Source organism: Cynoglossus semilaevis, unplaced genomic scaffold, assembly GCF_000523025.1.
Source record: "Cynoglossus semilaevis isolate Cse_v1.0 unplaced genomic scaffold, Cse_v1.0 scaffold1102, whole genome shotgun sequence".
Lineage (NCBI taxonomy): Eukaryota > Metazoa > Chordata > Actinopteri > Pleuronectiformes > Cynoglossidae > Cynoglossus > Cynoglossus semilaevis.
In genome coordinates, this window is record NW_007585110.1 from 1 (window position 1) to 21,297 (window position 21,297).

General features: G+C 40.2%; 1 protein-coding gene and 1 long non-coding RNA gene across 3 annotated transcripts in view; one reads left to right on the forward strand and one right to left on the reverse strand.

Moving 5' to 3' along the window:
• Positions 1 to 257: 257 nt before the first annotated feature.
• Positions 258 to 3,573, forward strand: LOC112486533 (uncharacterized). Its single transcript, XR_003048990.1, has 2 exons — positions 258 to 1,566; positions 1,829 to 3,573. It is a non-coding gene; the product is annotated as an uncharacterized LOC112486533 (long non-coding RNA).
• Positions 3,225 to 21,297, reverse strand: part of sbf2 (SET binding factor 2) — a 78,735-nt gene continuing 60,662 nt past the window's right edge. The window contains exons 27-42 of one of the 2 annotated variants that reach the window (XM_008336995.3): positions 20,812 to 21,008; positions 19,860 to 19,991; positions 18,643 to 18,726; positions 16,134 to 16,208; positions 14,394 to 14,572; positions 13,721 to 13,897; positions 13,240 to 13,341; positions 9,499 to 9,684; positions 8,370 to 8,496; positions 7,703 to 7,830; positions 7,014 to 7,238; positions 6,815 to 6,922; positions 6,356 to 6,549; positions 5,573 to 5,660; positions 5,369 to 5,500; positions 3,225 to 4,376 (exon numbers count right to left, since the gene is read on the reverse strand). In XM_008336995.3, the coding sequence (XP_008335217.1) occupies positions 4,278 to 4,376; positions 5,369 to 5,500; positions 5,573 to 5,660; positions 6,356 to 6,549; positions 6,815 to 6,922; positions 7,014 to 7,238; positions 7,703 to 7,830; positions 8,370 to 8,496; positions 9,499 to 9,684; positions 13,240 to 13,341; positions 13,721 to 13,897; positions 14,394 to 14,572; positions 16,134 to 16,208; positions 18,643 to 18,726; positions 19,860 to 19,991; positions 20,812 to 21,008 (2,233 nt within the window). In that variant the 3' untranslated portion in view covers positions 3,225 to 4,277. The remainder of the gene's footprint in view (positions 4,377 to 5,368; positions 5,501 to 5,572; positions 5,661 to 6,355; positions 6,550 to 6,814; positions 6,923 to 7,013; positions 7,239 to 7,702; positions 7,831 to 8,369; positions 8,497 to 9,498; positions 9,685 to 13,239; positions 13,342 to 13,720; positions 13,898 to 14,393; positions 14,573 to 16,133; positions 16,209 to 18,642; positions 18,727 to 19,859; positions 19,992 to 20,811; positions 21,009 to 21,297) is intronic. The other variant, XM_008336996.3, reaches the window with a different exon arrangement.

Here is a 21,297-nt window from a genome sequence, read left to right on the forward strand (position 1 = left end):
ATTTTGTGTTTAAAATAAAAAAAAAAAGAATATTTCAAAATATCACCAAAATGTTAATTTTCAAGAAACAAGTTTGGGTCTTTTGAGCTACATTACTGCCACCCATTAGATCTATTTTGTATTACTAAACATGTATAAACATTTCAAACAGATACTTCCTAATGTCTTGCAAAAAAAGAAAAGCAGACATAATATCCTGCCATTATGTTATTTTTTTCATCATCACCGCAAATTGTGAATGGATGTGCTGTGTTTTTTTTTTTTTATGATTTATTTATATCCTGGAATGTGCGGGAAAACAGAATGTGTTAACTGTTCTCGGAAATACGAGTTTTCTAATCTCCGTGGTTAAAATGTGAAAGCCTTCGACATTCCAAAAATAACGGCGTCTCATACCGCCTCTGTCTCACAACATGTGTCTGAAAAGTCCCCCAATGTCCATGACCAATGCTGCGATTTGTCTCCAAAATATCCTCATGGAAACCGATTTGAAACTGGAACCATTATTGGGATTGTTTTGTGGTGTAGAAACGTCTGGCAGGTGTCTGATCTCTGGGTCAGATGACTTCACAGCTCTGGTCTTTTCACATGGCTCTGTGGACCAAGGGATGGAGCCGCACAGATACTGAAGGTCACCGCAATGCAACAAATGAAAAACATCCTGAACCCAGAAAAGTGACTCTGAGTAGGTTAAGGGTTCAAACATGGAAGTAAACGTTTAAAGCCAGAACTTCGTTCCCGAAACGTTAACTCAAACATGAACTGTAGTTGTCAGATTGATTTATGGATAAATGAGCAGCAGGTGCCTTCTTCTGAGGGTGGCTGACATCATCATCATCACTGATTTCCAGGGAAGGTCAGAAAAAGGCAATGTGAAAAATTCTGAAAATTCCATTGAGACTCATGGGGCGCCACCAGCAGGACAACTAAAATGGCTTCGCTTTGTAGAAAGCACCCAGGAAATGGAACATGTGTGGATGATAGGATGTGTTGGGTCAATGGAATAAATCAGTATCATCTGTCCCTGGAGTATGTTTTTGGGAAATGGAGAAATGGTTGGAAAGGCGTTCCCTGCAGCTGTGTCTGTGGATGCGGAGCAGAGCACCCAAGAGCAACAGATACGTGCAATGGTGTTGCATAGGCTGCTTTAGATTCGCCTTTTTATGTGGGAGCAGCTGCCTCTCAGCCTACCAGTCTGGCAAAACTAATCCCGTTGAACTCCGGAGAAACGTTTCGTCAAGTAGCACAACACCTGACATTGGTTTCCCCCCTAGTTCTCAAGTGAAATGGAAGCTTTTATCTGTCATTTGCCTTCAACTTTAGGAAGGAAGGAAATCACTTACAGAGACCAGAGCTTGGCCCGACTGACGCCGCAGTTATATAACTGCACATACTTCACTGCTCTTGAAGTATTTCTACTCTCTTCAGTTTTTGTTTCTTTTGCTCTGTAACGTCGTTGACATCTGTATTTTTTTGTTTTATTTTATTCTAGGTGACGCACGGTGGAAAGTGTCAAATGTGCATGCCTTAATTCAAGAAGCTCATTACTTTAACCCCCATCTTTCGGTATGTGGTTAACAGGTTTTCCTGTGTGTTTTTTTTCTTCAGTTTTTGATCTGTCCTGTAGTTGAAACACATGCCAGATTCAATGACTTGGCTATCTGTTGATTTATTTTAATTTAAAGTTTAGCTTAGGCTAATTAATTAATATTCTAAAGTTAGGATAAATACAAGGATAAAACATGTCTTTGAGAAGTACTGAACAGCTTTGACATCATCATCTATCATTATATCTTTGTTACCTCTCTCTTTCTCTCTGTCCATCTAGGAATGCACTTTGCTAACACGTCATCATTAGTTCGTGGTCGACCCTTAAAATGTGTGAAGGGTTCACTCAGCTTTGGAAGAACCACTGAAGAGCAGGTATGATGTGAAGTTATCTTCATGTGGTTGCATCAGTTCTAAGGGCCACAGGCAGCAGGGTGGGATGCTGGTTAGAAACCACTGCCATTCATTTCTAACCACGATCTGGGTATACATTTTCCTAAATCACTGAGGGAATCATTGTTTCCTACTATGTGTTTCTGCTGGCTGACTCGGGCTGCAGGAGCTGTGCTAATCGCAAGCATAAGGAGGTGAAATATGATGGGAATCTGCCACAGCCTATGCCAGTTGGTCAGCTGCTGCAGTTTTGCACCTGCTGCAAATGACGTTAGAGACCAGGCTTAAAAAAACAAGAAACAAAAAACAATGACAAGTATCTTCATAGAAACCTCCCTGAAATCACAGAGTGAGAAGCCAAAAGAATGTTTCTATTAATTATTCTCATTTCTTTCTTTAACATGTTGCAGTGGTATCAAATGTGAATCATGTTTGAAACCAAACAAACACAAGTGACTTGACTGAAGTTGACAAAATTAGATAACGTAATCAGAGAAAGAACAGAGGACTTCTCACTGATAGGGGGTGAAACTCTAACAAGTCCATCTGTCTCTGTCTGAACTTCAGCAGAGGGTCAACAGAGGATGGATATTTTTAGGTCTGGTCATTAACTTGGGACAACACCCTGGGACTGTTTGGACCATAAGTCTTTACAGAGCTCCTCCATTTGGCCAAAGTCTGTGGTGTTAAGCAGCTCTGTGTTACTCCTCTAGTATGTGTCCTCTGACTGGACTTGTCCCAAACACAGATTTGCTCTGTAGTGGATTGACTCTGACAGTCCCGCCTCAGCTGGTGGACATCCACTCTGTCATTCTATTGTGGAACCACAAGTTTACTTGGGAATTTATGTTTTCCCCCAACTGCTGTCCAGGCCCAAAGACAGCAAGGCAGTGAGGCAGCCCCAGATCATGATGATCCCTCTGCAGAGAAACACTGCTTTAGCCCCACATGTAGAACTCCATGTTCTTAGCAAACAATTCAACCTTTGTTTCATCCATCACGAGCACTTTCCCAGTGGTGTTGTGGCATGTCAAGCTGCTATTTAGCAAATGTAAGGCGAGCATTTTTTTTGGAGAGCGGCTGACAGCGAACACCATTCTGTCCAAATGATAATGATGAGTCAAAGAAGTTACAAAGATTTGTTGTTTTTTTCTGCTGATTGTGACATGTGAGAGGGCAGCCAAAACAGAACAATCTGTCTTTGTATGTAAGGTTTGGTAAGGAGGAAAAAAAAAAAAGTCAGCGTCACAAATTGGGGGCAGCAACACAGGCAGCAAAAGACATTCAAGTATGTTGTTTTATTTGCAATAAAAATTAGTGTCACCACAGAACTTGGTACAAAGATACAGTAACAGGTAAAAGTTTGTTAAATAGTTTTCCTTTTTTAGTGGAATTTATGTTTTTATATTAACTGATAAGAGGACAATGTCTGAGGACAATGTCTGAGGACAACATCCTGCAGTATTTATTTACTACCTTTTAAGAAAGCCCATAACACAGTTTTTTTTCTGCACAGGTAACGACCCTTTAAAATGACCACTTTAGAACACGATACATGTAGACGGTTAGAAAAGTGTAACACATGTAACAGTACACACAGAGCCCAGAAAAATAAATGTGTATATACAGAAATGAAGGACATGCAGCCTCAGATACACACGTTTAATAAAAATAATAATTTACATCACATAAGACAAATTTGTTATAAGGAAGTCAATGAACATTGAAAAAACATAAAAAAACCCATCAGGTATTTAAATAGATGACAAATGTCAGGTAATGCTCTCTGAACTCATGTGCAAATTCCATGTTAAATGTTCTGTCATGAAGAAATGTCACAACAACCAAGTAAAATAAGGACTTTAGACTCTTCTCTTCTGCATCTTTGCTAACACATGCGTCGTTCAGAGCTAAGTGCAAACAATTTGCTTCTTAAATGTTGTGCATTAAAATCTGAGTTTTGGTGGTTCATACATTGTTTTTTCAAGCAGCAATAAATCTGTTACTAAAAAGATAAAAAGTTCAATGTACACGATACTCTCCAAAGGTCTAAAAGGTTACACCCACAGTCTGAATGGTCAGTGATATTGCTTTGATCATTGCTTCAATGTGCAGTCCCTGAAACATCATTTTGTCTGTCCTACAGCCCCACTGCTGGAGGAGAGGAGTGAGGAAGAGGGGGAGGAGGAGGAGGAAGACAAGGATGGTTAGCTCTTCTCCTTTGCTGCCAGGCACTTTGTTCTTCACTGTGGTCCCCAGGTTTGACAATCTGGAAGCTGCGCTTAGTGTTTTCTTTTACTGTCGGCTGCTCAGCCGTCCTGATACTCTGTCAGAGCTCAGGCGTCGGAGATGCAGTTCTGGATCTTGTCCATCCACACCTGAGCGCTCGGTGCATCTGAGGCACAGAAGTTGTAGACTCGCTTGCTAGTCTTCAGCTGGAGAGACATCAATGATAACAGGGATCACTGACAGCAAGCCAACTGATGATTAGGTTAAATGTGACATGGGTTAGTTACAGTGTAAATAAAACCAAGGGGAGGAGGCAGTACTTCACAGAGCGAGAAGCAGGTCCACAGCCTCAGCCAGAAGGAGGAGCCAGAGGAAATGACCCAGTCCAGAAAATTACTCTGGAGGAGGGCTCATGGTAGTTGGCTTTACTTTAAACTGGCAGGAAGTCAAGTTGAATTTTGTTTGGATGGTGCTGTTGCTCTGTGTGTGGAGGGGAGTCATTTTAAAACTAAAACATCCTTAGGTTATTATAGTATTTTAGTGGACCGTGTCCAAGATGTGGTTAGAAAATCAAGAAGAATCTTCTCCCCCCATGGTTTCACCAAGTACTGCAATTTTACTCCAAAAACATGCAGGATTAGATTCACTGTTCACCCTAAATAAACCATAGAGTGAATGGATGTTTGTCTCTGTATGAGGCCCTGTGACTGACAGGTGAACTGTCTAGTGTGTAACCCTCCACTCAGGCAATGGATGCTGGGATTGACTCCAGAAACCATACAACCCTGAAAAGTATTAAGCTGTAAAAGAATGAATGAGTTAGAGCCCAATAAGATCAGGGCTTTAGTTCTAGAAACAGAATTTTGACACAGACTGATCAAACTTTTTAGATTTTCATAGAAATAATTGAACTATGATTTCTTTTATTTCAACAGTCTAATAGTTTGGAGTAAATTACCCAAATTGGTGCAGATAGGGTGACTAGGTTTAATGCATTTCAGACAGAAACATTACCAAGACATTATTTTATAACTTTGTAAAGTAACTTTGAATTGATGAAATGCTTCCCAAGCAGCAATTTTCTAAAATCTAATGTTGTTTTTGTCTGTATGCTAAAATTAAATTTTAAATATTGAGTACCAAGTCCTGACCACCTGCATATAACAGAGGAGCACTTTTGATTTTAAAGTGTATTTACATCAAAGAATGCCTTCTCGCTGATGTGTTTAGGGGCTCCTATAGTGGGCGCTGCGATCACCACAGACTCAACTTCCGCCAGGTCAATGTGGCCCCTACAGTTGGTGTCCTCCCCAGTGTCGTAGTACCTCATCTGTAAAACAGTGAACATTAGTCTGCAGCCTGTCGCTCAGAGGGATTCTACAGAGTTTTTCTTTTCAATTACCTGATGTTTGGTCACGTCCAGTACAAACCAGCGAGGTTTCCAACCTTTGAGTAGTGATCCTCGTTTGTACAGTATTCCCTCATAAGACCTAGAAAATGACAACAGAACAGAAAGTTCCAGAAACTTTGTAACCAAAGATGATAGTGAACATGCAGATTTAATATTGGTAGCAGTCACCCTGATGAAATTCCATCTTTTTCTATACCGTTCGTGAGGAGCGTATAACAGTGTTTTCTACGCAGGGGGCTGAAGACATACTGTTCCCCCATATGTTCAGCTGAAGGACTGTTTGTACATTATGTTCTCAGCGATGAGGCCAACAGTGGGTAGATGTTGTTCTGTGAGACCACAGACCACGGTTTCTCCTCTTTCAACTTGCCCAGTGTTTTTACTCATGTCAAACGTCTGTATGTCCAATTGCAAACACGTGCTAACGTAGAAGTAATCCATCACTGACTAATCTTACAGACACTCGAGGAGAGTGATTTATTTTTCTGTCTTTTGTATCGGGCAGATATTGACTAACAGATTTTAATTTTTAAAATAAAAATAGGCCTTTGTGCAACTTGAAGGAAACTGTCCAGATGTTTGAGCCCGGGGTTTGTTCCTTAACCTCGCATTAATTGTAAAACTACACACCCATAATTTAACAGAGCACAGAGGAGCCTCGAACACTTGGGTCACAACATACCACAGGCCTGATGCAACTTTCAAAACTGGTCTGTGTGTCAGTGAGAAAATTCAATTTGTTTGTAGGGTTGTTTTCAGGATGTCGTAGCCCACCTGTTCTCCTCAGTCTTGGGGGTGAACTGGTTGTAAAGGGTGGCGGCGCGGCGGTTGATGCCGTTGGTGGTGGTGGTGGCAGTGCGATCCTCCACCAGTGCAGGATCTGGCAGGTGCAGCATAGACTGACACTGAAATGTCTGCAGGCTGGATGTGGGGAGGAGACTTGAGATGGACATGGACTGTTTACACAGCTGTGGACACACAAAAAACATATAAATACATTCGTACATATATACACTGTACATGTTTAAATCTGTATAATACAGATTATTACAAAATATCCTTCCTCCTGTGATTTTTTTAAATTACTGTAAAACATTAATCAGTGACTAGTTGGTGTCGACAGTTGTACCTTGATTAATTATATATTAATTTATATGTGTATATATATATATATATATATACATTTAATACAAAGAAATATATATGATTAATGTGTCTGTTTTTTTAACACACATTTCCCTCTTGTCGAAGGTCTTCCTGAATACTGAGACGGACTCTCTCCAGGACTGTCTGCCATTTCTCAGGGGCCTGGTTCAGTGCGTTCTCCAGCCTCTCGATGTCCTGCGGTTAAGATGATGGATGTGACATTAGACGCAGCAGCGAGACAGAGCAGGACTTCAACTTCACACCTTTAGTAGTAGTACTATCTTACAGCCAGGAGTTTGGTGATGGAGTCCGGCTGGGCCCGGCTAACGCTGCTGTAACAGGGCCAAACAATCCTCCTCTTACTGTTGGAGAGGTTGTCCTCCTCCTCTGAGCTGTCTGACCTCATAGCCATCATCCGCCAGTCATAACATGCCCCTGAGGACAAGGTCTCGTCTGTGAAAAAGTCCCACTTCCTCAGTTTGGGGATGGCAATGGAAGGCTTCAGGATCACCTGTGGAGGAGGAGATGAGGTTCAACGATGACCCTGTCATAAGATGTAGACATTGAGGAGCTAAATCTATGTGATGTTACTCTCTGCTACTGTCTACTGAGTAACACAGGCCACGCCCTTAGTGCCTGGGGAAGAAGTCAGGATCTTTGGTCCAGGACTTCACCAAGGTGTACTACTGACCTTGGTGAAACAAAAACTCTGTATTGTAGCGTGTTCAGCATTGTTGTGTGCACTGGAAAATAATATAATTTTACTGTATATAATTATTAGATATTAAGTACCTGTCATTCTACCTACTGTGTGTTGTACACATAACACAATTAATGCAAAAAATCTCTAGCTTTTCTTGCTCTTTCAGTAAATTCTCTTACATGAGCTTCTATAAGACCAACAATTCCGCCTGGGATCAATAAAGTATTTCTGATTCTCTGAGAACTCTCTTCTGCATGAACACACACTCTCACCTCACTCTCTGAGGGGTTGTAGAGATAGTTGAAGAAGATGGGACTCCTCTTGTGCATCCTGTTAATACACTCCCAGATACAGATGCCTCTGCGAGCCTGTTTGTCACCTCTGTCTTCAAACAGCAAACCTGTAAAAACACATCACACAGTAGAGGCTGATGAGCAACGGGTTGGAAACACCAGCTTTAGAGTTTATAACAGGGACGTGTGGACTGCTGCTGGCACACTTTATAACATCCCACCTTTTTTGGCTTGTGACCCCATTTTGACATCACAAATTTCTGGCAACAGAGATTTCAGTAGCTGTTGCTTGTCACAGGATCACAGCAGTTAATTATTATTAAGTTATTTAAAGACTTTCTCACATAACGCCTGCTACAAACAAGAAGTGCAATAATCAAAGGCTGATAAAGTTTTTTTTATTTTATAAATACTGCTTTTTAAAAAACTGCAGTATTACAGTAAGTAGGCACTGACTTAACCCTACCTATTGTTGACTGACTTTGTTGCGCTGTATTAAATTGACAAACTATTCAAGTGAAAAAGGTCAACTTAAATTTAGAGTTTCTTAGCTTCGTGCTAAAAAAAAACCTGTCATACAAAAAGTTTTAGGGTTGCATTTCCAGTGAAGAAGTAAATGTTGTGCATAACTGTCCAGATCACTGACCATGTTCGAATCGCTCATAGTCCGAGTCCAGCAGGAAGTTCTTGAAGCGGTTGGAAATGTGATGATAGGCCAAGAACTTGAGATAATACTGATTATACTCGAACTCCAGGGGATACTGTTCCAAAACCTGCAAAGACAGGAAAATGTGAATACAGGGAGTGAGGTCAGTGTGAATGTGACGACTGGACCACATCTGTTGTCTCGTGGCCTGGTGTCAGTCCACTGCAGAAATGATATACTAGAAACAGGAAGGAAGATGTCCTGTCTGTTTGAGGGCAAAGGTTGACGATATCTTCCACAGCAGACACAATTCAGGCTGGAGCAGCAGCACAGCAGCTCTATTGTTCTGTGTCCGATGGCCAATGACATGGTATCACTGAATATCCGAGGCCACCTGGGTCTCTTGGCAAAAACAACAGCTGTTTGGGAGATGATGCACTTCTATTTTCGGCTTTTGTCCGAATCTACCCACCCCCCACCCCCGACCCTGTTAATAGCCCTCCGAAACCAAGCATCCATGCCAGATTGTCTTTGCTGCCAAGCCTGCAGTTTCAAACGACAAATGCTAAAACTATGTGTTGATGTAAGTGTATGGGAGTGGGTCTGCAAGACCCCTGGGAAACTCCATTAAAATCCATTACATCCTCTAAAGTTAGCATTTCAGAATGGACTAAATTCTCTGGACTTCAGCTGGAAGAGCCCCCCTCCCCCCCGCCTAAGAGGGTCTCAATTCACAAAGCTGCAATTTTCCACACACTGCTCTAAACACGCAAGGAATTGTGAAAGGATGCTGAAAACATAGTTGTGCAGTCAGCTCAGCGATGGGTTCACGGACCATCTGGGTAGCAGCTCCCCGTACACTCTGCCGCAACACAGCCTTGGAATTACATTTCCAGGGCTGGGAGGTGCAAAGCTAAACCAAATGTAAGGATAACGGCAGCTGAATTTCTTGCATTCCTCGCCCCCCAGGGCCTTCTGCTCTTGAGGAATGTTATGAGCTCATGACCGCGCTATGAATGACACAGAGGGGAGGCAGAGGGAAGTCACGTAGCAGCGGCAGACAGTCTCAAATGTACAGAGCACCTGGAGGTGGTGGTCAGGACTGAGAGGGGCTCTGTTTGGACCTCACCTGGTGCACACAGTCCAGGAACTGCAGGAAGACGGGCGTGAAGCCGCTGCCCTGACTGTTGGGACTCAGGTTGCTTCTCTGGCTGAACTTGTGGCCGAAGGACAACCACTCCTTCTCCAGCAGCACCTGAAAACCCTCCAGGGTGCGATAGAAGGGGTCGCTCAGTAGTTGCACCAGAGACACCACCTGGAGACAAAAAGGACAGGTGTCAGCAAGTGTCCAACAGCATGTGGAAAGAACCGTATACAGTCTGTTTGATTAAAGAGTTGTCCCTTACTTAACGTGTCAAATTAAAAAAAATAAAAATTCAAATTTTTTAGATGAAAAAATTACATTCTGAACATTAATAAAATATATAGTGATAAACGGTTTGTTGTGACCCCGATGGACAGAATCAGTTATAAATTGATTAGAAAAAAAAAATCAATATCTTGAGTAATAATTATTAAAATTAAGGTTAAAATGGTCTGAACATGGGCTGAGGGATGGATGTGAGACTGCAAAGGACAGGCAGGAGTTAGAGAGGAAGAACTACACAGAGGATTCATATAAGGTATGGGGAAAAAGACATGAAGATGTTTGACTGGATGGTGGAAAGTTCATAAATTTCCTTTTACTAGAATAAAAAAAAGTTGTTAATAAAAATCTATGTAGCAACAATCAGTATACAGTAAGTCTTGACAGCCTGCTGCTGAGATCTTGATTTATGTCGGTGTCGTCCTTTAACATTCACTGTTATACACGATCGCTGTATCATTTCACCATTCAAGGACAAAAGGAAGATACCAGTGAAAAACATGACGCAGAGTTAAACTGATCATCTGTTATCAATAACATTTACATAACGTAGCAAATTCTTCAGCCACATCTGAATTCACTCCACTGAACACCACCTGTCTACACATGCAACATGTTTGGCCTGCTTCCCTGCCGTGTCTCCTCCAACACAACTAATGAGCCTTGACGTTTGTGGAATGAGCGGGAAAACAGTTCAGGCCCCCCCACACCCTGGAGTTTTCATGAAGATCCTGGAAGCCCCCTTCGCTTCACTGCTAAAAAAAAAGACCTTCAGCTTTCACACTCAAGGAAACACGAGGCAGCATTTAGGATAGGGGAGACAGGTGGAGGGTTAGATTCCTGTCCGCCTGATGTCTATGGACCGTGGACAGTAGCTGGGGAGCTGGAGCATATGGAACTCATTTGCCGGCTCCACCGGTTCATGGTGTGATGGAGCCGTTGGCCCTCAGCGAACGAGATGCTGCAGGCATTACACGTGCCTGGCATAAGGGATTCAAGGTTAAACAGCAGCCCAGGGCTTGGAGAACCCCACAAGTACATCCAAAACACAAACATGTGCACATCAACAGGTCAGCAATGGAAAATGTGAGCTCAGACCGAAAACATTTGAGATTTGCTGAGCGCAGCAACAAAACACAACTGGAAATAGATCAAGATGGGACACTTATTGTTTAGATGCCTCAAGGTCAGAACCGTGAACTCCGAGGATGAAAATCAGCACAAATTACTGACATGTGGTTTGAAGGCCTTCTCAATGTGTACATCTGTGCCAAAGTGCGACAACAGTATCGTAGGATGTGGGGAGAAGGCAGGGAGGCGGAGTCCAACAAATTAATGATTCACACGAAGCTGAGGTAAAAGCAAATAATCGCAAAAATTTGGCATTACGTCAGATCTTCAGCACAAGTTCTATTAACACCAGTTCCCAAGAAAAGCTGTATTTCTTGTAAATGTATTCCTGCATCTCCGGGAACTTCCTGGAAGTTGCGGCCGACAAAAATCTCCGTGGACTAATCCTCGGTGGAGGTGACACAGGCTATAGAATGACTGTTATCTCTGCAAAATGTGGAAATGAGTGTCACGTAAAACTCTGCAGGAAACTTAGGAGTAGGAGCTAAAGATAAATGTACTCATTAAGAGCATGCACTTTCTGCAGCAGCTGGAAGTTTGATTTGCCATAGGCAATAATGATGCAGCACCATCCTCACATCATCCATCACCGTCTGGTGAGGGCAGGAGCCAAGCACAGTTAATCATCCTGCACATAGTGTCTTTGTAACATCTTCAAATTCCATTTTAACACGTTACGAAAGGTCAAGCTCTAACTTGAACATAACAGGCTGTGTGGAAGAACTTTGACCCAAAGCCGCCGCTGGTGTAACAGATACAATAGAGACAGATGAACTCATTGTCTTTGTTATTGAATACTGTGATTTCTGTAGTGTTCCTTCCATAATGCTAACTATCTAGGTGTAATTAAAATGTGTTAAAGAAGTTAAAGACACAAAGCAGTTCAATGTACACCGTTATGTTTTCTCACGTCATCACAAATAAACCCATCAGGAGTTTATTTCGAATTTTACCTTCGTCTTTTGTTTTGAAGCTCCAAACTAACGGCTATCAGGCTATTGTTTACTGTTGTGTGACAACATCTGGATCCTTTAAAAAACATCTCACGAGTGAAACAGAAGTTTAAAATATATTTCTGGACTGGAGAGGAATTTTGCAACAGGAAAAACAAAATACGGGTTTGATGAAGTGTTAAATCTGTTGTCGGGAAATCCTTTGTTAAAGAACCTTCTCTGCCAGCAAACCTGCTAAATCACTGCACGTTTCCTACAGCCTGTGTGTAGTTCCTGCATCTTTTTATCAACTGTTATGATTATAAAGCAGGCACAGACAAATAACAAATAGTTCAGCAAAGGCTAAGTACATCTTATTTACAATGTTGTTTGTGTCGCAACAGACATAAACATGTGTTTTATGTCAGTGTCATCTGTTGTCTGATTATTTTAAACGATGTTCAGCCCAAACAAAAGCATTTCAGTCAGCATTTGTATCATTTGTGCACCAGTTTAACACTAGGGGCAGTAAGACTGAATTTATCATATACAGCAGAGGAAGAACAAGGAGATAAGAATGTTAGAAAATGTTTAAGCAAATAACTTTAAAGTGCAACACAGCAGAAAGCACAATCATCTTTAAGTAATGCTGATATTTATCGTGAGTTTGAAAATATTACATGATGCTTAAATTAATATCAGTTATGGATTATTGTTTCTCTGTCCACTGTATGTGGCTGTGATTGAATGGCTGTTGAACTGTACAGGTTGTGCGGCGCGTTTTGCCTACATCTGCTGAGACTCCTGTTCCCCTGAGAAAATAAATTATAAAAATAAATAATTGTTTAACTTTAATTCTCATTCATTCATATTTGCTCATTTACAAGTCAAAACCTAGAGCCAATCCCTGCTGAGAACAGGCAGGTCATGCACAGGTCACCTGATCCTATGACCATCCGAGGGTCATGTCAACAACCATCACACTCACAGGTCTTATTTGTGTCCTTGGGTGACTTGAAAGGCGCTTTTAAATAAAATATATTATTATTATTATTATTATTTACTAGGTCTGCCATATTGTTCATAAATCTCTGCTCTGTGTTCATTTGTAGAAAGAAGCCCAAATCTTTGGAGAGAAACTGTGCAATAATCCGAAAATCATAAAAAAAGAAACTCCACATCCAAACTGGGAAGTCAGTGTTTGTCTGACTCACTCTCTTGCACAGGATAACGGTTACAATAAAAAGTCTGATATCACCCCACACTCACTTAACACCTCATGGAACCCCTTTGATGTGTTAACAACCTGCACATCCTCTTCTCCACACCTGTCCGTGTCATTTCTGTACATGTCTGAAAGCTATTAGTGAACTGTTCTCACTTGTGTGGTGATGTCCCAGCCGTCCTCCAGGCTGAGGAGAACAGATGAGCCGGTGTCCAGAAGCTCCACCAGAAACAGTGCCAGCTGCAGGATCTTGTGAATCTGTGAGGGACCAACATGCACACACACACACAGACACTGGATTAATTAACCCTTTCCATACAGTAGGCTACAATGTTGCTGACAGACCATATGTTGCCTATTCAGAGTTTTGCAAAGATAACATATTTGGACAGACTGTTTTATATTCCCTGTAAAGACAAAGACTGGAGACAGTCTATCTGATACACAGCCCAAATATGCACTGCTTTTTATCAATGAGCATTAGTCTCACTTTAGGAAAACTTCAGTGCAGATTTATTCATTATTTATCCATATTATGAGTCTGATACAGAAGATGTTAAGGCAGAGTGGTGTCAGACTTCTTAATTCATTCCTTTAACTGACAACAATGTGGCGAGCAAGCTATTTTGTATTTTACCTGCTGCATCCATTCAGAATCCTCCAAGGCTTTGAGGAAGGAATTGGCAAATTCGGAACACATGGAACTGGGAGCACAGGCCCTCAGCAGCTTCTTGAAGGAGGCTTTCACCTGCCGTGTGTCAGCAAACTCTACTGGCACCAGTTCACAGTTGAGAGAGGAGTCCACTCTTAGACCCTATCAACACACAGTTGTTTTTTTTTTAGTTTTGAGACACATAACTAACCCCTAATGCTTATGATATCAGGTTTAACTTGGGGAATGGGTACATTTAATCAAATAATTCAATTCAAATAATATGTTAACTGTTAAATAGACATTAAATCTGCCTTTCTAGATTTCTGTCTTTTTATTATTTTATTACTTCTCTGGTTTAGTACATTTATGGTATAGTATAAAAAAACACTGAAATGAATAGTTAAACCCAAAAAATATAACCCCAATTTAAAGATAAGTAAATCGAGGTATACATTATTTATGTTTTTTTACAATTAAAAAAATGTGAAGAAGAAACATTTACTTTGGCTTCCATAATAATCTTAAAAGCTTCTAGAATGAATATAAATCTACAGCAGAGTGGTTTGTTTTGGATTAAAACAGAGAGATTTATCATTACAGATAAAGTACAACCACACATTCCCTCAGTCACCAGCATCTGTGTCGTCTGTCTCACCCTGAGATGTGACTTTTCACCCAAGATGTACAGAGCTGCTTGGTGTTTGAGAAGCTGAGCCTGCAGACCGCTGCTTCCTGCAGGGGGTGCCAGATCTTTCTCTGCTAGCCTGGAGCCAACGTCTGCAGCCAGCGGGTGCTGACTGAGCCTGCTGCTGGAGCGCAGGCTGGCCCACACACCTGCAAGGATACACAGTTACAAATATACGCACGAAAAATAACAAAACAAAAACAAAACACACGCGTGCACACAACAGGGACGTACACATGCTGTTAAACATGCAGGCTAGAGTAGTTAAAATGCAGGGCAGTACAACAAAGATCACACACAAAGACATCCTCAGTTCATCAACAATGAAGAGAACTTAAGGAGCAGCAGGGATCAGGCATCTTTCAGAGATTTTTTTTTATACAGTAAACACCTTCATCACTTTTCAGTTACAACTCCAACAACTCTTGGTCTAATGATAGCATGTACACACGCAAAGGGTGCTTATGTAACGACCTCTGACCTTATTGATGTCAAGTCTCAGGCGTCACAAACACGGCCCTATAGTGAAATGTGAACTCTTTGAAAAGCTGTCAGTGACGCCTTACACAAATATGACATGTGTATTTTACTATAAGTCATGTGTACGTAGAACCTAGACAAATATGTAGAGTAAGGAGGAAATTAGTAGATTAATTTTAACACTGAACGTTGTTGTTTCCTGCAACCTATTAAAAAGACAATAATTAACTTGTAAGAGCAGGAATTCTCGTTCTTTTACAGGCCTTTTTATTCTATTGCTTTCACACCCCTTTGTATAATTTCCAGCAAAATTCATGTAATGTTGTATTTAATCTTTTTGAAACTAAAAGATAATTGTGTGCCAACTTTAACTTATGTAGGAACCAACTTTAATCAACTTTAGGGTTTTTATTTAAACTACATTTGGCTACCTCTGATCTGTTTCTATTTGATTCCCATGGCTTTTGGCTTATTTAATGTTTATTGGACAAAGTTCTTTTTATTAGGCCTTTCTAGCTTTTGTTTTCATAGAACAACTAGATTAGGTTAATTTTACATTTACCCCAAGTTATTTCTTGGATTAAAAAATATTAAATAAGTGTTAAATGTTTCTATCTATGATAATTTTTCTGTAGATTTAGCAAAAAGCATAAAATAGATTTTAATCTATTTTTGGTGATTTGTTGGTTCACCTTTGTAAATGTTTTTTTTAGTTCTAGCCATTTTTACATAAAATGTTCAACAATGTACTGGTTTTATGGCAAATAAATGTTTTGCAATTTTATTTGGCCCTTTATAAAAACTACTTCTGAATATACTTTATATACTCAGTCTGTGTGTTCTTTTATGGCATAAAAAAACATAGCTGAAGAAGCCACACTCTAAGAGTGTGTTCTGTGTGTGTGTGACAGTGTGATTCTTTACTGGCCTGCCATGACAAACAGCTCTGCTTCCTCATCTGTCTGGACCTGGCTCTGAACTGACCACAGTAAACCCTGCTGCGCCAACACATTAACAATAGCTCAGGCCACATAACAGCAGCCACAATGGTTTGTGAAAAACCACAGCTCCCTGAAGAGCAGCCGCAGAGTCAAACAACATTAGTACTGTGTCTCTCAGGCGCTCTGTGAAGACACAGCGCAGTGAAGCTGTTAGTGAAGCTTGGTTAGTGTGAGGGAAAATGAATGGGTTAGTGTCTGGAGAATGAGTTAGACCTTTGATGGACTCTACCTTGTTGATGGGTTCTGTCCTTATGGGGTACGTTTGGGTTGGATATTGTGAATAGTTTATCTCTGTACTCAAGAACTGCATTGTAGACATGGATAGGTTAGAAGGAAGGAAATAAGAAACAAAGAGAAAGAAAGACAGACAAAGAACGAACGGAACAGAGAGGAGAGAGAGAGGGCAAAGAAGGAGGAAAGTGAAAGAGATTGGTAATTGGTGGGAAAGTGGGGGAGAGTCGAGAATAAGAGAGAGAATGAGACAGAGAAACCGGGAGAGAAAGAAAGTGAAAGAGAAATGGAGGTAAAAAAAAAAGGACAAAAGGAGCGGGATTGAGAGAAAGATGTTAAAAAGAAGGAAAGGGGTCAAGGAGAGGTAGCAGAGAGGGAGAGAAAGAGAGGGAGATAACAGAAAAAGGAAGAGAGAAGGGAGATGGGAGATAAAGAGTAAGAAAGAAGAGAGGTAAAGAGAGTGTCAGAGAGATAAAAATAAGGTGGGGGAGAGAGAGAAAGTAAGGAGAGATAAAGAGAGAGCATTATTACCACCTCCCCCCAAAAAAACATAAATCATGGCCCCCCACCTTAGAGCTTGGACAGTGATGCAGATGAAGTGATAAAGTGCTCTGTGTATCAATGAATTAATCCTGGTCACATGATGCATGAACATGTGTGTGTTGAAGGTTATAAATGATGGAGTAGAGACAAAGGGCCACCTTTAGTGAAAGGAAGTTTTAAAGAAGACATAAATGTAATAGAAGCTGGTGTCCATTTGTTGACTGTTGTCTCCACCATGTACACTCCCTGGTTATTATTATTATTCTAGTAATAATAAAAATACCACATCACTGTGTGTATATATATATATATATACACACACAGTATAACGGAATATCTTTTTTTATTGTTCTCCACAAATCCTTTACAAGGTATTTGTGTACCTTACTGCATATGGATAATGTATAGGATTACAAAATAGTACAAAACAAGTCACCAAATGTATTCATCAATCGAAAAAGCAACCTCGTATATTGCAGATCCCATTTCTTCTCGTCATGTTTTACCTCCTGTGACATTGGGAAAAATAACCTTCTCTAAAGTAGCATAATTACATTTCATCTTTATATCATAAATGTCAGAGTTCAGAAAATTGAGTTTATTTTTGGTACTTCTAAGCTGAAAAAGTACTTGTCTGTGTGTGGCAATGACTGACTCAGTGTTTACTCCTCTGTACACTCAGTACAGTACTATGATGTTAACATGGAAGTGGAAGATAAATGACAGTGAAACTAAGCTTAAAAAGATAAAACTTAATATTGATTCATTTTAAAATACTTTTGGCAACTCGTCCACCTTTGACCTTCCATCCGAAACATTGAACAACACCTCGAACATACACTGACAAAACACAACATGTGCCTCAGGATAAAAAAAGAACAGTCATTATTACTAATGGTTCTTTCAGCAGAGTTCACATTCCTGTTTACACAGTCACCCTGATGGATCATCTTAACAGTACATTAAGTTTTTTTTTCTGGAGGACCCAGTTAACAGAAAGGCTCATACGCAGTGAAACCGTTAGGGTCATAGGAGGCATGTGTTTCATCACAGTCACGCATTTCCATACACTACATGCTGTTGTAACCACTATCTGTACATTTACACCCTGACTAGTCAATCATTCAGGAGATTTATGTCAGCAGGTTATTATTAATATTGTGTATTACAAATGTCTGTTACATTTTTGAGGAAGATGTGCTTTGTCTTGTAGTTTTTTGCAGTGCTGTAAATGTTCAAAACATTTTCTGAATACTTTATCGTCAAGGTATATACAATATTGTTCAAAAAATATTAGGCATGTGTTTAAATTTATGAAAACCTAATTTTTTTGTAGCCTTATCAGGTGTGAAAGCAAATGTGGAGAGCCACAAGCTAATTCCTACATAACTAGCTTTCACCAGCTAGTTATGTAGCTTGAGCCAACTATGTAGTTATAGCTAGCTATACAGCTACTGCCAGCTAAATAGCTACAGCAATCTATGTAGCTATATGTAGCTACGTCGGTATGGCTAGCTAGGCATATTACTGATCAAAAACCATATTTTGTAGAACAATTTTAAACCCTGTCGTCTGAGTAATTGAAAGAATATTTTAAGAAACTGTTTTTATTTGTAGAATGTTTGCTTATAATAGAATCCACACTTACTGTCATTCATCATATTGACTATTTGAGCCAAAATGACAAAAACAACATGTGGACAACAATTTGGAACAGAGGGCAAAAATAATACCAAAAAGACAGAGAGGGGAGAAGAATCTGGAAAACCATATTCGGGTATAAACAAATGAACCGCCTCTTCTCACATGCAACTTTTCCATTAACTTGACGATGTTGACAAAATTGTTACTACAGTCTCTTGAATGACCGTCCTGTTCTTCTGTGGTATTTTGACTGGCACACTATCAACACACACGACCTACGGACTAAAAAACAGAAAAGACAAAAGACAGAAACCACTCACCTCCTCTGGTAAAGCTGTTGGAGAACGGGAAGTCTATATGGACAGGAGCCATCTTTGCTATCCTGGACGTCTTCCTTTCACTACCTGAGGACAAATTATCAACAGGGGGGTAAAATGAGATGGATGGCCTGGACAGTGACCCCAGGTTGTCATGTGATCCTTACATAACCTCTAATTGTACACATTTCCTTCCAAATCTTGTACAGCCTTATACTCAATTCAGTATTTCACAAAACACTTCCTTTCTTTCTCAATGGCTCACGCGGAAACTCTCTTTCACACACATGCATACCCGCACACAAAGACAACTTAGGATGTTTCTGGTTTGCTGACTAGCAGAAAAAGGATGGGAATGAGAAATTATAGAGCTGGAGTGAACAAAAATAAATCTGCTGAGTGAAAGTCTGCACTCTTTATCAGAAGAAAAGAAGTCTATTCGACCCCTCGTCCCCTGAAAACAAACACATTTTTTTCCCACGAGGACAACAAGGCCATCACTGCACATTCAGGTGAGGTGAGAGCTCAGGACCTTTGGTTCAGAAGAATATAAACCTTGCAGCAGTGATGGCGCCCTGCAAGGGTCTGATGACAAGTATGTGTAATAAACTATGCTGGGTCTAATGATGCATTTATTCCAAATGGAAGTGCATTCACCAAGATGGAGTTTTAATATGCACTAAATGTTCTGTATTTTTTTAAAGGGTGTAATAATGTTGAGCAGCTGGTTAATAATAAAAGCAAACAAATGTTGGTACGGAACAAGCTCTCAGAGGCAGCTTAGTTCTTACTGAAGTTTCTCTATGGTTTTTACAAACCTGTTTTCAATTGATAACACTACGGTGGCGGCACGCCATTTTTTTTGTTCCAGGCACTTACCAAGTCCAACCATGGGTGAAATCCTGGATCCAAAACAGTTTGAAAGTGGTTCTGATTAAACTGGTACCAATTACAGCCAGACAGCAATGATCAAGAAAAACGAACAAACTGTCCCATTATCTGACATAAATGCCTGTGATGTTCTAGTGGATTGAATTTGTAATCACTGAATGTTACAATTACATAGTCTGTTGTGACTAAAACAACCTTTTTTATATATTTTAAGTATGTTTTATACATATCTGATCTTAGATTTGTCCAAGATCAGATATGTTTTTTTTTGTTATAATGCAAAGTTTACAATACAAAAGTGAACTGTGAGGCTGAACAGAACTCTGTACCTGGCGAGAGGCCGATAAGTGAGCGGTTGGACAGAGTGTTGTTTCCATTCATTTTGAAGTAGACAGGAATAGAGTTTAGGATGGCCCGCAAGTACTTCTCTTGTTCCAGGCTACTGGACGAATCTGATGATTCTGAAGACAAGAAGACAGACAACACAGAGAGGACAATCAGGGTCACAGTTTAAAACGTGTTTAAAAAAATAACCAGCATGATAACCGTGTCTTTTTAAAAGTACTTACTAAGAGCCTCTACTGTACTACACAGTACACTATAAGTCCCACTGTTAAATCATTTGCTGTGGAACATAAACTAATTTCCAACATGCAGGAGACTTAATAGACGGTTGTGATTTTTTACACCAAACTAGCCCATCACAGATGAGAATAGTAGAAATTACATTAGACATGAATTAAAACTTGATAAAAATCGATTGACACATTTATATGTTATCATAAACAAGAACCTGGAAGACAACAGCATTGCTTATGTACATTATATATATATATATATATAATACATTTTCCAGTATGGATTGAAAAAAATATATTTTGGAGACAAATACTCTTGCACAATCATAATCATAATCAAATGAGATGAAACATTGATTGACATTATATAAAATATATGGCAATGTATATGCAATGCTATTTCAGGAGCTGAACAGTGTTTTCCCCCTATTTTAAAAGTAACATACAGTATCTGATCATAACTGAATCATAACAGCTCAGTGCTTTAAAATCCTGAGTTGTTCGAAGTGGGGACTGACCAAAAAAGTTTGAGAACCACTGATTTCACCTGTCATGTATTTTTCTGAACACGTATGTTGTGTATGTTTGGGTCAAATCCTCCCCATAGAACAAAGTGCAAAAACAGTAACTTTGGTCTTAAATGAAAACCAATTTCTGATAGGGTTTCACTGTAAATCTTTGTGTTCCTTGTGTGTTTCCTCACCTGTGGATGACGTGTTCTGAGACTTAAACAACCCCACCACACTCTTGCCGTGGAAGCCTCCTGACCGCATAAGGACAGCCTTGGTGCGAGGATGCTTCCAACACACGACAGGCAGGCGATTGTGTCGGTAGCAGCGAGCGACTTTGTGTAAACTGCTGTCCTGCACTGCCTGAGGAACTACCAGCAGCCCTGGGTAACTGAGCCAGACAGAGAGAAAAGAGAGTGGTGAGAGGAGATGAGATGAAGAAAAAATGAGATAAGGGGCAAAATCTCAAACAAACATGACTTAATGAAACAGCATTTTGACAACAGCTAACAGCCACTGAAAAGCAATTTGTTCAGGGACATGCAGCTGAATAAATGATCTCTTTGAGGATCTATAGCCAGGATCTGAGTAGGATTTTGGCTGAATTAGTCACAGAATGTGTGTTTTCTGTACAACAGACTGGATTTAAATCTTGTAGTCGTAGCAGATAAGTAAAACAT